We start from the raw sequence: 15,683 nt of genomic DNA, 5'->3' as shown, positions 1-15,683 counted from the left end.
GTATGTATGCATGTGTGTTTCATTATATAAACTCAACTGTTGTTTGCTGACAGACAAACTCAAGACATTGCCCAGACATTTTCTAAACATGTCTCCTTTACCCTTTAAAATGACGCCGACACAGCCATCAGTGCACTGCTTTTGTAACACATTCTCCGCTTTCAATACATTTCAAGACAATTATTGCCGGATGTCAAATCGCCTGCTGTGAAAAATAATTCCTGTTATGTGTAATTGTTGGTCTGTTGTAGTTGGAGTTTTTGCATTACACATTGCATAAGTTTGTTTTCTCAGAATCTAACTGTATGAGTGTTGTATTCAGGACCTCATTTCAAGCTAGAAAGTTAAACTTTTTTTTTCTAATTGCTTAATGTATTCTATATGCCATAGATATCTAGTGAACGTGACTTAACCAGCCCATTTATACAAAGCTTTCTTCATTCAGATAAGCCACTGACTAGTTAATTTTGCAACTGTGTAGTTTGGAACATCCCCAGTTATTTTTTGTTTCTCCTGTGCACACGGTGAGAATAGGTCGAGCTAAAATAGCTTTCGTGCCATTTTACCTACTGTGCTTAATTTGAACATCTGTGTTTCTTTTTTTGGGGTGGTCACTTTCTAAAATGACCTGGAGAATTTTTTTTTTGCGTATGATTTATCTGTTTGTCGGTTTTCTCCATAGTTCATATGACTTTTTTACAGATTCTTTCCCTGCTGGTGTGTAATCTGCCCTTAAGGGATGTATCTGCTGAGGAGGATGTTTTTTGTAAATCTTTTTCACCAATCTGTGGGGAGATTTGTTAATGCTGCAAGTACGGCTCTACCTGACCATCATTAACTATATGTGAAAACACCACGTAAACTAGTGTGAGGAATCAAATGACTGCCCAATTAAGTGGTGCTGCTCAAAGAAAAATCAATAATGAGTGATCAAAGTCATTTCACCCTTTGGGCGGAAACATGCGATCATATAGCTAATATCCGTTGAGTTTTCTTAGTTATGCTGTGGGTGAAAGTACTATCCACACTAATGTAGGAAATTTTTGTTCTACTCCATTAACAACTCACCTGCAGGTTAGAGATTTTGAATTGACAGTCCCTCACCATTACAGGCTACAGTCTATGTTGTTCTAAAGTGCTTTTATCTGACTGCACAAAATCAGGAGGGGATTAAGTCCAATGGCGTTCACTTGCCTCCTACCGTGTACCACCCAATGAGGTGAGGGTAAATGGGGGCTGAACTGCCAGTGACACTGCCATATTTCATTGACTGTTATGCTTTTGCTGCTTGTGCCCCTGTGACGGCCTTCCCCCAGGCTTTTCCCTGTGCTGGAGATTTACCTACCCACTGCACATGAGCAATTTGTCTGGGGCATGTGAGTGACTGGGGCATCCGCTCTCCCATACTAGCTGACTTGACTGGGAGCGCTGGAGAAGAGAACGCCTTCTAAAGTGTGGAAATTGCTCAGATTTATCTCCAACATCAATTGCCTATCATTGTGTTGGCTAACTTGTGAACTCTACTTGATCAGGTTAACTAATCCTGCTTACCTTTCGCTGAACTTTGTGTATTGTTAAAGGCTGTCTGTCCCATCACATAATGGGTTTTATTTGAAGATGTAAGTGCCTTGCTTACATTTTTAATCGTTGATGTTTGGGGCTGGAATAATCGGACACCAGTTCAAAAGCATCTGTCGCATTTGAACTAATCTTGAAGTGTGCCTTCCCCTCGATCCTTTTTTTTTTTGTACTTGCACTGCAGGAGAGCTATTTGTGTCATGAATTATTTCACGGACTACTTAAGCCCAGCTCAAGAAAGAGACAGGCAAATCTCTAGATTTTTTTTAGATGAAAAATGTATCTGTGAAAGAACGTTGGCGGGTTCCTCCTGACAGTAACTCAAGTCATGTTAGTCATACGGAACAATCGCCAAAGGGGGGTAAAGGAACCAAAACCCCTACAAAGTTTTCAAGAATTAAATGTTTGCCACAGGGGGTAATAACCATTCAAATGACTCTTTACTCTTCAAATGACTCATACTTTTTTTCTCCCTCTGGAATATGCATCTTATCCATCATATCTTATAAGTTTGTCTTGTCCTTTCAGTTCTCAGCTCAAACTCCCACCTATTGTTTTTTTTTCCCCTCAGCGAGCCTGACTATAACAAGTTTAAATGAGGCTCTTTAAGTATATTCTCTCTTGTTTGTTTTTATCACAGGCTGGACATAAAGAGAAGAGTGATGCCCTCAACGTTGCCATCGACAGGATGACTAAGAAGACCCGTGACCTACGCAGACAGGTCTGTTCACCATGAAGCAGTGCTCAGAATCTGCATTCTCAATAATGTATCATGACTGTCCCTCTTTAGATGCATGTTGTTTACATTGCATATTAAAAATGAATAAACCAAACCCAGGTGCTCTGAATGGTCATATTCTAGCTAAGGATTTGTGTGTTTGTGTATTCATAATTTCAGCTGCGAAAGGCTGTGATGGACCACGTGTCGGACTCTTTTCTGGAGACCAATGTTCCACTGCTGGTATTGATCGAGGCTGCCAAGAATGGTAATGAAAAGGAGGTGAAGGAATATGCCCAAGTTTTCCGTGAGCACGCCAACAAACTGATTGAGGTAGGCACCTGTTTTCTGCTCTATAAAGTGCCAATTACTGTCCCTCATCTATTGCGGATTTTAAATTCTGGAATATTTTCAAAACAAACGATGGAACATTATTTGTACTCATCCAGACTAGCTATTCTTTTGTTCAACATGGCATCTCGAAGAGAGCACACATGAACCGTGATTGTAGGTCTGTTGTCTTTGGTTAAGATGTTTTTTGACATTTTTGTAGTTAATAAAAAAAAAATCCCTCAGATAAGCCTTTGGGGGATTTATCGTGGCCTAATTAGAAGAGGTGTCTATGTTGAAATGCAAATCCCAGTCCTGACCCAAAGTTGAATTTTGGCACACGATGTAAAAACTTTGGGGATCTGACTTAGTATTTGACTGTAGACTGTAGTATTTGTAACTTACATGAAACTAAGTGTGAGTGAGGTGTTCTGTCAGACTAGATTAAAATTAGAGATGAGTCTGAATAGACAGCCTAACCGATTAGGCTGGTCGACCACTGGGTTTATCAGAATCTTTTTTTTTTGGCTTTCATATTTTAGAATGCTGTGCTTGAAAGGGGATGATTTAAGGAGAGGGTTTTAGTATGCTGACAGCATGCTTGAACGTGCTGCAGAGAAGTTGCATCTCTAAAATCATCCCCATCAAAGCATCGCTTTTGTAACACATTTGCTGCCTTCAACAGATTTCTAGACAATTACTGTCAGACTTCAAATCGCTTGCTGTGAGCAACTTTCCCATTATTAGGCCTAATCTGTAGATCTTGTGAGGACTATGATAGTTTTGTGCAATAGAAGTTTTTTTAATATTTAGTCTTATATGTTAGATCATTAGATATTTGTAGGATGTTTGTCATTTACCCCATTGACAAGTTGCGCCCTTCAACATGAGCCTAAAATGCCCGAATTATACTCGATGATTTTGATAATATACAGCTTTCTAAATGGCTAATTAAAAGTGGCTTATGCAACCCTCGAAGCAGAAGAAATTTAAGCTGTCACTTCCATAAGTAGTTAGCACACTCTTGAAGGAGAGAAACTTTCCATTCTGATTTCAACATGCAAGCTGATGTAAAAACAGAATAAATTTTAATCGATAGCCAGCGCCATCACTGTTTATGTGGGAATGCGACAGAAGTCTCTGCCATGGCTCCTTGATCCGAGCGAGTTGTCTCACAGCCCTTTTATCTTTTATGCTTCATATTTTTGTGTGAAGTGTCAAGACAGGAGTCAACAAACATATTTTTATACCATGGGACAAATGCAGCAAGGCTGCTGGGTTTACAATGCCGCAACCGAGGAATCACTACATTTGTATGGGCAGTCACAACTGTGAATCACATTTTAAGTTCAGCCAAAGAGTGAAACTCCTCAGAGCCCAAGGTTAAGTGCTGCCTTGGTGGGGGAAATGCGAAACATCTGGATATCCGGTGTCTTATTGATGGACTTTGAGAAATCTGCATTGTTGTGTCTGTTTGCGGTGACCGTATTCATGACCGATAAATAGGCTGTGTCTCTTGAGGCATTTATTTTCCGGATAGATGTTTTTCATGCAGAATCACTGGGGGTTTTATATCTCATGCTCACATTGGCAGGGCCAACGACAAGCTGACAGAAATGTTAGCTATCCTCATTAGTTTTTTAAATCTGTTCATCTTAGTCCCTCTGGTAACACGTCATCCACCAACATTTCAGACTGACCTCTCCCCACAGGGGGCAGGCCCGGCCCTCGTGTGACACGCTCATACAGGGGAAGGACTGGTGAAGGAAATCAAAGTGAAGGGAAAAGGAGGGGTAATGAGTAAAAGCCTCAGTCTCACCGGGGGCTAAAGATAGTCAAAGCACAACACGTCTCCAAAAGTCACATTCGTATTCTTCTCTGCCTCTTTTCTCCCTTCCTCCCCTCTCACATTGTTTTTTGTTGCCTTGATTTGACACCAGTCAGTGGTCGCACCATATGGATCCCAACCTTAATCCGAACACAGATTACATGAACAAAACATGGGCTCATTTTGATAATTCCATTTGAGAGGCATTTACAAATGATTGTGGTTTGTGTACTTTCCTCACTTATGCAGAGGCAAGGTCTGCTTTTGTCCTTGCAAATGTTAAATGCAAGCTGTTGTTTATTAATAATAATCTTAAAAATGTGAATTATTGGATATTTGAAAATCAAAGTTATTAAAACAAATTATTATAAATGTAACTGTTGAACATTGGTGTCTTTATTGGTTTTGCTGCCAAAAATCGAATCTAAAACATCCGTTACTGGTGAGACGACTGTAATACACAGCTTCTCATGGGTTATTTAGTATAAAGCAAATGACACCCATATTCCAGCAATGTCAGCTGATGCTTGACCTTGTGTTCTCTGCTTTGTGTGGTATAGGGGTTTTGAAAAATGTAGGTTATGGGGGAAAAAAGAACTGCATTGTCTGGAATAGCTGGAGCATCTCACTCCTGGTTAGTATCCAATCTGTTGGCAAGGAAATGTATTCAAGGAAATGTATTCTTGTGCATTAGGGATTTTTACTGCATTCATGTAGCTGCCTTCTGTTACAAAAGGAACAGTGGGTTGAAAACGATGTGCCATATATGGGAATTCCACTGTTTGCTGATTGGCTTTCATCACTAAGGACGGTCTAATATATTTTTGACCGGCATTGAAGGCTTGCCTCGCAGCCAGAGATGGTTGTGGAAGGGAATTTATTTTAACCTCTCTTAACTTTGCACTCTTAACCTTCAATATGGTTAAATAATAACCCCAAACTTTTATTATGTTATGAATTATGCTATAATTTATTAATGGCTGGAAATGAAGGAATTTACTTAAAGTTTTTCAGTTCTTGAAGAGAGTCCAAGGAGTGTCCCACAGATTTGATTAAACATTTTATAAAGCTATGTGTTTAATTTGTAATAAATGTATACAATTATTAAAATCTATGCATTATTAACTTTAATACAAATGATAACCTGTAAAGCACACCCGCATGCATGCACGCACACACAAAACAAAATGTAATTTACAAAATGTAGTTTGACAATGTTATATTCTGCAGTCAAAAAAAAAACAAAAAACGTTTTAATCGGTTTGAATTATTACATGACTCACTCATAAAGACTTCCCTTGTTTCATTACTGGATTAATCGGATTTTTGGAACAAATCACTTGAATGAATGAGTCAATGACACAATTTCTTTTTAAAGTCACTTGTCGCCACCCACTGGTGTAACAACTTAATTGATACAATATTTATTTAGTTTAAATCTAAATTTAATCTTGTTTAAAAAGGTGATTTAATCTATTTTGACACTGTTTATATCCAAACTATAAACTTTTATCCTAGTACTTGTGTGATATTTTGAATTATTATAACAGAAAAAATAATACTGTCATTAAAGACTGTTTGTGAAGCTGTTTCATATCTATACATCAGGGGCAGTTCGAGGATTTCATCCTCTGGGGGGCTTAGCTCTCAGTGAGAATCTGTTGCAAGAGACCATTGTATCTTTAAATCGTCAGCACTATATTACTAAATAGTAAGTCAAAAGTAGCCTACTGGTACTTAAATTGGTACCAAGTCAATACAAAATGTTTGCCTATGAAAACTGTATTACTGTATGAAGTAAATATACACAGATACTATTAAAGCTACAGAAGTTTAGTTAAGAGCAGAGAGTGATTATCTCTTTCTTTTGTTGCTTGATTAACATTATTGAAAACAGAAGGTATATGATTCTGCTGTCACTTTAACACCTAATGATGTCACCTTATATTGATGCACATCCAATATTTTCTTAACTGTTAACGTCCACTTAAAGGGATACTCCACCGAAAAATGAAAATTCTGTCATCATATACTCACCCTCATGTTGTTTCAAAACTGTATGAATTTCTTTCTTCTGCTGAACAGAAAGGAAGATATTTAGAAGAATGTCAGTAACCAGACAGTTTTAGATACCATTGACTTCCATAGTAGGAAAAAAATATACTATGGAAGTCAATGGTATCTAAAACTGTCTGGTTACTGACATTCTTCTAAATATCTTCCTTTCTGTTCAGCAGAAGAAAGAAATTCATACAGGTTTGAAACAACATGAGAGTGAGTATATGATGACAGAATTTTCATTTTTCGGTGGAGTATCCCTTTAAGACGGTTTACGCGGATACTCAATTTGGTACTCGCATGCTGTCTGAGAGGCAACTTTTTGTGTGCGCACTTCAGGTGTGTGTGTGAGCACAGAAACGTTATATCACAGGTAGCCAGTACTGCACTGTTCTTTCACAGCTTCTTGCGCTTGAATGGCTTCAAAGTTTAAACTGACAAGAATCAAAAACACATGAAAATTATCAACTTTATTTTGGAAGCACCACTGGCCCAATCATTCTGATGTCAAGTATAGGGATTGTAGTTGATCCATACAAACCAAGTACAACGGTTCGAAATTCATGTGATTCGACGATTAATTGCAAAGTGTAACCATCATAGAGCCAAAGTTCAGAATTTGCACGTGTCAGTTTGAACATTTCAAGCGATTATAAACCATTCTAGCGCAAGAAGACGCAAAAATCTCAGTTCAGAACTTGTGCACCCTTTTCTGTGCACACAGCCGCACAGACAGCACGTGAACACAGAATTCTGTTTTCTTCTGCATCTATGTGTGCTTGAACGGACACACGAATGCAAAATTGTCAAAATGCCCGTCTCGGCAAGTATCCTCATGAACATTCGCTTATGGCTTACGTGAACGTAAACAATGGAGAAAGAAAAAGGATGCGTTTCATTATACTGGATCCCTGCATCCGGCCTTAAAGTGACAGCAGCCTAATATTCCTTCTGCTGTCGGTGTCAATGTTAATCAAACAACAAAAAGAAAAAATGAGAACCAGTTTTGTAGCTTTAAGATTAATTATATTTAATTTATACAGTGAAATGATTTATTCAATTTCTGTAACTGAAAACTCTTATTTCTTTGATCAAAATTGTCAAAGGTTTAATAGACATAGACGAATTTCTGTCATTTTAGGAATAAGATTGTGTGGGTTTTGAATCGAGATTTGTGCTGTTTTAGCGATTGAAAATCTACAATTCCAGAATGTTCATTCTCTGAATATCCTGCTTTTACAAATGTGACCCATGTTCCACAAACAAGTTAGGAAATGTATAGTGTAATGCTATTTTTTGGTCCCACTTTATATTAAGTGGCTTTAAATACTATGTACTTACATTGAAATTAATCATTTGACACAATGGACTTATTGTGTACATGCATGTTTTTAAATTGTACTTACATTTTGAAAATACCTGCATGCAATTAAAGCTGTAATTACATTTGTAAATACACTGTTGACCCTTCCCTTACACCTTAACCCGCCCTTAAACCCACCCATATCACCACACCTGTCCCTAACCTTACCCGTATCACACCTCAATAGCAGCACAAGTGTTTTACAATACAACCTGAACACAGTAAGTACATTGTACTTATTTTTAATGTAAGTACAGTACTTAAAGCCACTTAATATAAAGTGGGACCTTGCTGTAGGGATTCCAGTTTAATTTGCCGTACAATGAAGCATCCATGGATACGACAGGGATGGAACTGCAGCCAACACTTCCCTCCCCTCACAATCTTTTTACTCCTGCAGAAGGCATGAAGTCGACACTCTCCGGGGGCTGTAAAAACTGCCAGCTACATATCGCCTCATCTCTCTGTCTCTCTTTCTCTCGCTCTCAATAGCATTCTCAGACACCACCATTCATTCAAATAGTTTCTTTTGTATAGGCCTTTACGTTGTAGTGAGTGCTAGTTGTGGAGACCCTCCTGGCAACCTTCATACATCACAAGAGTACTCCACCTTTACCTTTTTGTTAATTTCCTTTTTTTCCCCCATTCTGAAAGCCACTTATATTGACTTTGAACTTCTCAGCTTGCAGCTTGGCTCTGAGTGTCAGTTCTTGGTCGCAGAAACACAGTGGCGGTTCAGTTTTTATACCGTGAAATGCATCATTCCTGAAGAGGGATAAAAATAGAACCAGCTTAGTTTTATTGCCTCAAGGCCTTGTTCTCAAAGGTTCCTGGCTGCTCAAGGAACACGGAGATATTGCAGGGACTAAACTACCAATGCAATTCAATGCAAAATGAATATTGTTAAATGTTATAAGGGCAGTTTACGCCAAATAAGTAAAATTAGAAAAACTAAACCGAGTGCCACGAAATTGAAAAGCGGTATTTTAAAACTGCTTTTAACTCGACACTGTTCATAGTGGAGCTGTTCGATTAATCGTTAAAATATCGCGACTCAAGCGTATACAAAATCTCATTCCTAAATGACAACGTTTCGGCCATGTCTAGTAAACCTTTGACAAAATCACAAAGGAACATTCAAATCGGTTTTGGCACTGCCACTAACCCAGAGAAAGCAGTTAGGCTATCTAGGTATGAAACCGCTTCACAAACAATCATTTCAACGATTCATCGTTCTTGTGAACGAATTCACAAGAATTCAGATTATCACAGAAGTACTGGGATAAAAGATTATACTTCAGATGTAAACACTTGATGTCTACGCAATTGATCAAAATGGTGCAAATCACCTTTTGAAAGTGACTTGCCACTTCAAATAGCGATTGTATCGCTCAACATCGTTACACCACTAGGTGGTGACTTTTAGGTTTGGTGTTTTTTAATTAGGTTAATTATTATTTATTTTTTAACATAGTATCATTCTTTCAAGAGTTTCGTTCAGTAATGCTGATTCATCCAGTAATGAATGAAGTGTAATGAGTCATTAAATCATTCATTCATTTCATAAAAAAAAAAAAAAAATTAAACATTTTAAATGCACTGCAGCAATTAACATTTTGTCAGAACCTCAAGTAAATGACATTTTATTTTGTTTAGATGTCTTTTCAGAATCGTGCAAGAATCGTGAGGCCTCTCTTTGAAAGGAAAAAAAAAGAAAAAAACGTGATTCTCAATTTATCTAGAATCGTGAAGCTCTTTTTCATATTTCAAATTTGACCCCATTTGCAGCCAATATTTTGAAGGGATTACCACACAATCTGATCATTGCAGTGTCTAAAGATCTAAAACAAGATGGAAGCGAAACTGATTGTGTGATTATGATAGACATATTGAGTTGAACGACAACTTAAAAGGCATATTAGTGCAATAAATATACGTTCCATGCGGTGACAAAATATATTGAGGCACTGAACTCATTACGTGTGCCATGCAAATGGAAATATATATTCTATATATAAAGACAGATTTTTTTTTTTTTTTGGGAACCTAAATAAATGGCTGTTGTCATGATTTTGCTTGATGTTTAGCTGCAAATGAAACCTGCAGAACTCATCAGTGAAGTTGTTCTTCAGTTCCTCATTTTGAGCTTTTGCAACACCGGTCTGTGCATCCGGTCTGCTGTATGTGTACAAGCTCACCTCTCCATTGACACCGCGGTGCCACAGAATGGTGAAATGCCAGCTGCACTGATAGGATGTTGCTGTTAGAAAGAAATACTTCAGGAAAGAGGGATCAGTCCTTGAATGAAAATGACTTTAAAATGATGCAGAGCTGCAGTTATTGATTGACATTTTGATTGTTGCAGGTCAAGCTAGTTAGTGTTAGACTTTCTTAAATCAGAGATGCTATTAAAATGCCTTTGTCAAAACACTCTCATTAGCTTGAGCTTAATAAAGAGTGGAAACTGGTCTAAGGCTTGTTACAGAATGAGGCAGACTGTGTATTATTTTGAAGTTTTCTATACTGTAATTAATGCTATGTTGATTAGCATTGCATTATAAATATACTTTATTCTTATGAAAATACCTAAGATGGCTTGAAGAACAGATAAACCATATATTGATAAACAGATGAACCATATATTGTCGCAGTCGTCTGTTTATTGTCTTCAGATTGAATAAGTCAAAGCGTTTCCATCTTTTAATTCAGCTACAGCGAGGGATTTCCAAAAACGTCAAAAGTTATATTATATGATATATTTTCACATTTTGAAGAAAAAATTATAGTCTACAAGATAGTTCTCAAAAGTCTTGTGAACAAATATTCTGTATTGGTTTTATGGCCTTGTTTCAGTGACTTACCTTATTTTTCACAAACCACGCATAAACGTAATTTTCTCAACTACAAACTTTGACATACATCAGGGTTCCAGCAAAATGGTCGCATATGCGACCATTTTTTGAGAATGTGCGAGTTAATTTTATGTGGTCGCATTTGTGCGAGTGCATGGTCGTTAAATTCACGCATGAATTTTCCTGCATTGAACTTGTTTTAGCGCCCGCCAAAGTGACATTTTGTCCCGCCAAAGTCTTATTTGATCGGTGAGTAATGTAGATAAACTGCAGAGAGAGAGAGAGAGAGAGAGAGAGAGAGAGAGAGACTCGGCTCTCTCTCCGGAGCCAGGCGAAAGTGTAAACAAGACCTCACCATCTCCAAACTAAGCGCTGTCTTGCTCTCTCTCCCTCGCACATATTAATCAAAATAAATCGACACGGTGGTAAAAGGTCGGAAGACCAAAGTTTCATGTGGAGCATTCTGAGAATTCTTTTTAAATTTTTTTTTTTTATTACCGCTGGGTGTGAATTGTGCTAAATAACTTGCCTTATCTTCTCTGAAAAGCGTTCCGGACATTCAGCTGACATAAAACAACACTTTAATTAAACGAAAAAACTATCCAGTGATAAAATGTTTTCTGTGTTGACACAAATCTTGGATGTCCATGTCCTAACTGCTGGGATAATCACACGACACATCCAATTCGCGAACTAATGACTCCTTCGAACCGATTCATTTTAATGAATGGTTAAAACAACTGATTTTTCCAACAGTGAACTCAGGAGACGTTTGCATCGGTGTATAACTAATCAGTAACACTTTACAATAAGGTTCTATTTATTACATAAATTACATAAAAAGTAAAAAAAATAATAATAAAAAATAAAACCACTTGTTTTTTTTTAAAAGCATATGACTACATTTTTCCACACAGTGCTATCAAGAATCGATAAGAGAATCGTTAAAGAATCGGATCGATCATAAGAATCGTCAGTGGCATTATTATTGATAAAATCATATCAATTCCCATCCCTATGTGAAGACAGTAAAATTATAATCAAACATTAAAGAACATACATGTTTTTTTAATAGTTTTTTTTTGAGAGTTAAAAGATTAAAACATTTTGCTAACATGAGGTCTTGTGTCACTGTCAGTCTTTTTACATCAGTGCAAAACTAAGGTATGCAGATTAAGACCACTATTAATCATCATGCATTGATTAATTCCATGGCATGTATATAAAAAAAAAAAAAAAGTGCGACCAAATCATATGCTGGTGCGACCAACTGAGAAAGTTGGTAGCACCAGTGCAACCAGTGGAAAGGTTAGTCTGGAGCCCTGTACATGCTGCTCAGATATTATGGTAGCAGTGTTTGGGCTGAATACAGCCAGTGTAATCCGATTTTTGCCATGAACATTTTTAAAGTAAAAGAAAAAAACAAATGTCAGGACAAGTCAAAACACCCGGAGTGCCCATAAATCACCTTTGTTTGTGAATCTTGTCGGAGCAAATGATATAGAACATTTTGCTCAACTTATTACTTTACTTCAGTGATAATGTGCCACCACCAAAACAAGATGTTAGTAGACATTAATGTAGCAAAACGTGAACAATGGTTGGGCATGGACACTATGAAACTGTCATGACTTTATTAAAATGAACTTTGCTACTGTAGCTGTTGATCACTATTAATCTGTCCACACATCCATGCAGAAAAAATCATGAAGATTCTTTCACAGAACTTTAACTAGATTTTTCTCAAAATGGACTGCTGACTCCATCTTAATTTTTTTTGTCTGATTCCCAATTTTTTTTTAAATTTGCTCATTCTGACTCATTTGCCAGCACTGGTCACATATTTCCATCAGATGATTGTCAAGCTGAGTGTGTATCATGGTGACCATATTAGGTGCTTTAGATTCTCGCTTGGCCATTGGAGACCCCCTTGCCCCAGGTACTGTGGAATCTTGTCGGATGAGATTTTAGCCACTAAACACTATTGCACATAATGAAGTGCTATTTGTTCAAACTGTTGGCATGTCTGCATGTTTTTTAATGCTTGACTAGTGTGTTTGCTAATGGCACCCTGCTGCTCGAGAGATTCCCAGTATGGTGCTTAAGGGAGGGGGAGAGAGCGACTGTGGTACTCCTGTAGTCAGTGGGGCGTTTTCTGTGACTACGCTGAGCTCTGTTCACATTTACACTTCACTTGGGTTCTGGCTTTCCTATTCCTGGCACAGCCAATTCTCGCACATTACAATAAGGTAGAGTAACCCCAAGCAGCCCCACTAAACAAATAAGTGAAACTCTTTGGTAACATTTAATTAAAACGACTCTCGCCTTAAGTAATGAAGCTACTCTACAACGTGCTGTGCTTATTTCACCTTATACTGGTGCTTGCGCAGCCAGAGCTAGGCAGCAGAACCCTAAAAATCTAATTTATTGCCTCAAAAATTTGCCCGCAAATAACATCTGTTTGCAGAGAATGTTGGTAAGGAGGGAGATTTGTGGGTCAAAATGACAATTTACTCTATTACACTATTAGCTCTGGCAACAGTCAGTGGGTTTGCTTATCTCAGCACTCCGGATTTCAGCAGCTTGTGGAGTTTCTGAAAGTGTCAGGAATATTTGCGTCTCTCACTTTCCTGAGGTAACAGCATCCTGGCAGACTGGTGATTTAATCATCTCCAGGAACCACTCCCTGATGCTGTCAGCCATCATCTTGTGAATTATATGAAATATATTCCCCATGTGGAGAGACGACCAGACCTCAATTTCAGGCTTTGCTTTTGTTTTGCCTTAATCCTCTGGGGTGCTTTTTTCCTGCTGTATTATTTTACCATTTTATCAAATAATCAGATCAACAGCTGACAGCAGGTGTGTTTTAAATTAAAACTGTTTGTTTGAGGGAAGATAACTTTTTTTCTTTTTCTTTTTTGTTTGCTGTTCATTTATCATGTCATAAAAAGCTGCATTATTTTCTGTTGTAGGTGGCTAACCTTGCATGCTCCATCTCCAACAACGAGGAGGGAGTGAAGTTGGTGCGGATGGCCGCTTCCCAGCTGGAAATACTGTGCCCTCAGGTACGGCAGCATTTCGCCAAGGCCCCTGTAGCACGTCCAGTTCCCCCTTACTCAACTGCTGCGACATCTTTTTAATGCGAGCTCCAAAGACTCTTCCTTCATCCTGAGGCTTTGACCTTACATATCTTTCAATCCAAATGAACATGGCTTAATCTCGGTCATAATCTTAAACAATTGTACTGTTTTCTCGAGGGTTGAGGAGGGCTCAGATAATCAATCTGCATATGTGCAGCCATGTTTGTGGTTAAAAGCGGATTAATGGGATGTTTATGGTAATTGCAGGTGATTAATGCAGCCTTGGCCCTGGCTGCCAAGCCTAACAGCAAGGTTGCCCAGGATAACATGGATTTGTTTAAGGACCAGTGGGAGAAACAGGTGCGAGTGCTTACTGACGCAGTGGATGACATCACTTCCATTGACGACTTCCTCTGCGTGTCTGGTAAGCCCATGTTACAAAGTGTAGCGCTAGATCTTGACTCTTATACATTGTGTTAAATGGTTAGTTCACCTAAAAATGACAATTCTTTCATCATTTACTCTCCCTCATGTCATTTCAACCCCATAAGACTTTTTTCCATCTTCGAGAAACAAATTAAAATCTTTTAATGTAATTGAGAGATTTCTGTCCACGCATTGACAGTCCACGCAACTACTGCTTTTAAGGTTCAACACGTTTATAAAGAGATCGTAAAACTAATCCATATGATTTGTATCTGTTCTCGTGTGTTACACAGCATGTTTGAGCTTTCGCAAGAACTAGTGAGGTTTGTTCTCGTGCATCAAGAAAATACACTGTTTGTGTGAATGAAAAGCCTAAATTTAGTCTGTTATATCAAATAAAGCGATCCAGTTTTTTCTTTTTTTTGACTAAATCACTTGATTCATATGGATTAGTATCTCTTTTTGAGCTTTATGAAGTGACAAAGTGGTAGTTGCATAAACTGTCAATGGAGGGACAATTCATTATTTGATCCCTTTCTGTATGTTATTTAATTTCATTTACTTAGAGAAACAATCTGAAGTTGATCGTTTAGTCACTGGCTTGATTTACTAATGCATAAACGGCAATAAACGATTTTGAGACAAAGAACATCTGACTGTACCTCAATCATTACAAATCAGAAATCACTGATCACGGATTAGGCATTCGAATTTAACACGGTTACTTACATGTTGTGGTATTACTGTTGGGTCCATATCTTGCAGTAAAAGCAAGATTTTACAGTTTGCAAAGCCTGCACCGATTTAGGTAGGTAGATTTTATTAATCCCACACCGGGGAAATTCACTTATTACAGCAGGTCCACAAAAAAAAAGTATGGAAAAGCACATTGAATTTACCAGAGGAAATGTACCGAACAAACAAATAATGCTCTATTGAGACATTCACATATTTGGAAATAAATAACCACTTTCCTAGCATTAGGATCATTTGGAAGGTAATAATATTTTTAGTCCAGTGATCCTGTATCTCTCTTCTCTCCTTCTCATCTCACTAACGTGCCAGTGGGCAGGGCCAAAGACGCATTGATGTAGGGCGTTGATTTGATTTTGAAGAGGTGGTCTTTCGTTGCGTTATTACATCACAAATTGACAATTCCAAACAAGTCGTTTTCTGAGCTTGGATTCAATAAAAGCTGTTTTTGGACTAACAAGGAAGTTTTGAGTTTTGAAATGACCTCTTAACATGTAAAAAAAAATCAAGGAAAATTTGATTTCTCAATTCATGACCCCTTTAAGAGTTCTTGTTGAGATGTAGGATGACTGACTGCCTTCACCTCCTCTCAAGGACACATTACAGTTTACCATGTTGATTTTCAATTCCCAGACACCCATTACTAAACTGTCTGAGTGTGTTTAATCTTTTTTTCATCCGCCCATGGTTCCCG

The 15,683-nt window shown here is 37.9% G+C and overlaps 1 protein-coding gene across 1 annotated transcript in view; it reads left to right on the top strand.

Annotated features, from left to right (window-relative positions):
* Positions 1-15,683, top strand: part of ctnna1 (catenin (cadherin-associated protein), alpha 1) — a 122,270-nt gene that overhangs the window by 66,241 nt on the left and 40,346 nt on the right. Inside the window, exons 8-11 of the mRNA XM_082177556.1 lie at positions 2,219-2,299; positions 2,477-2,629; positions 13,703-13,795; positions 14,078-14,234. Coding sequence (XP_082033682.1) covers positions 2,219-2,299; positions 2,477-2,629; positions 13,703-13,795; positions 14,078-14,234 — 484 coding nt within the window. The remainder of the gene's footprint in view (positions 1-2,218; positions 2,300-2,476; positions 2,630-13,702; positions 13,796-14,077; positions 14,235-15,683) is intronic.

The sequence above is a fragment of the Leuciscus leuciscus genome (genome assembly GCF_965113295.1).
Source record: "Leuciscus leuciscus genome assembly, chromosome: 8".
Taxonomy (NCBI): domain Eukaryota; kingdom Metazoa; phylum Chordata; class Actinopteri; order Cypriniformes; family Leuciscidae; genus Leuciscus; species Leuciscus leuciscus.
The sequence above is the reverse complement of the archived record's forward strand: the minus strand, read 5'-3'. Positions and strand labels throughout refer to the sequence as shown.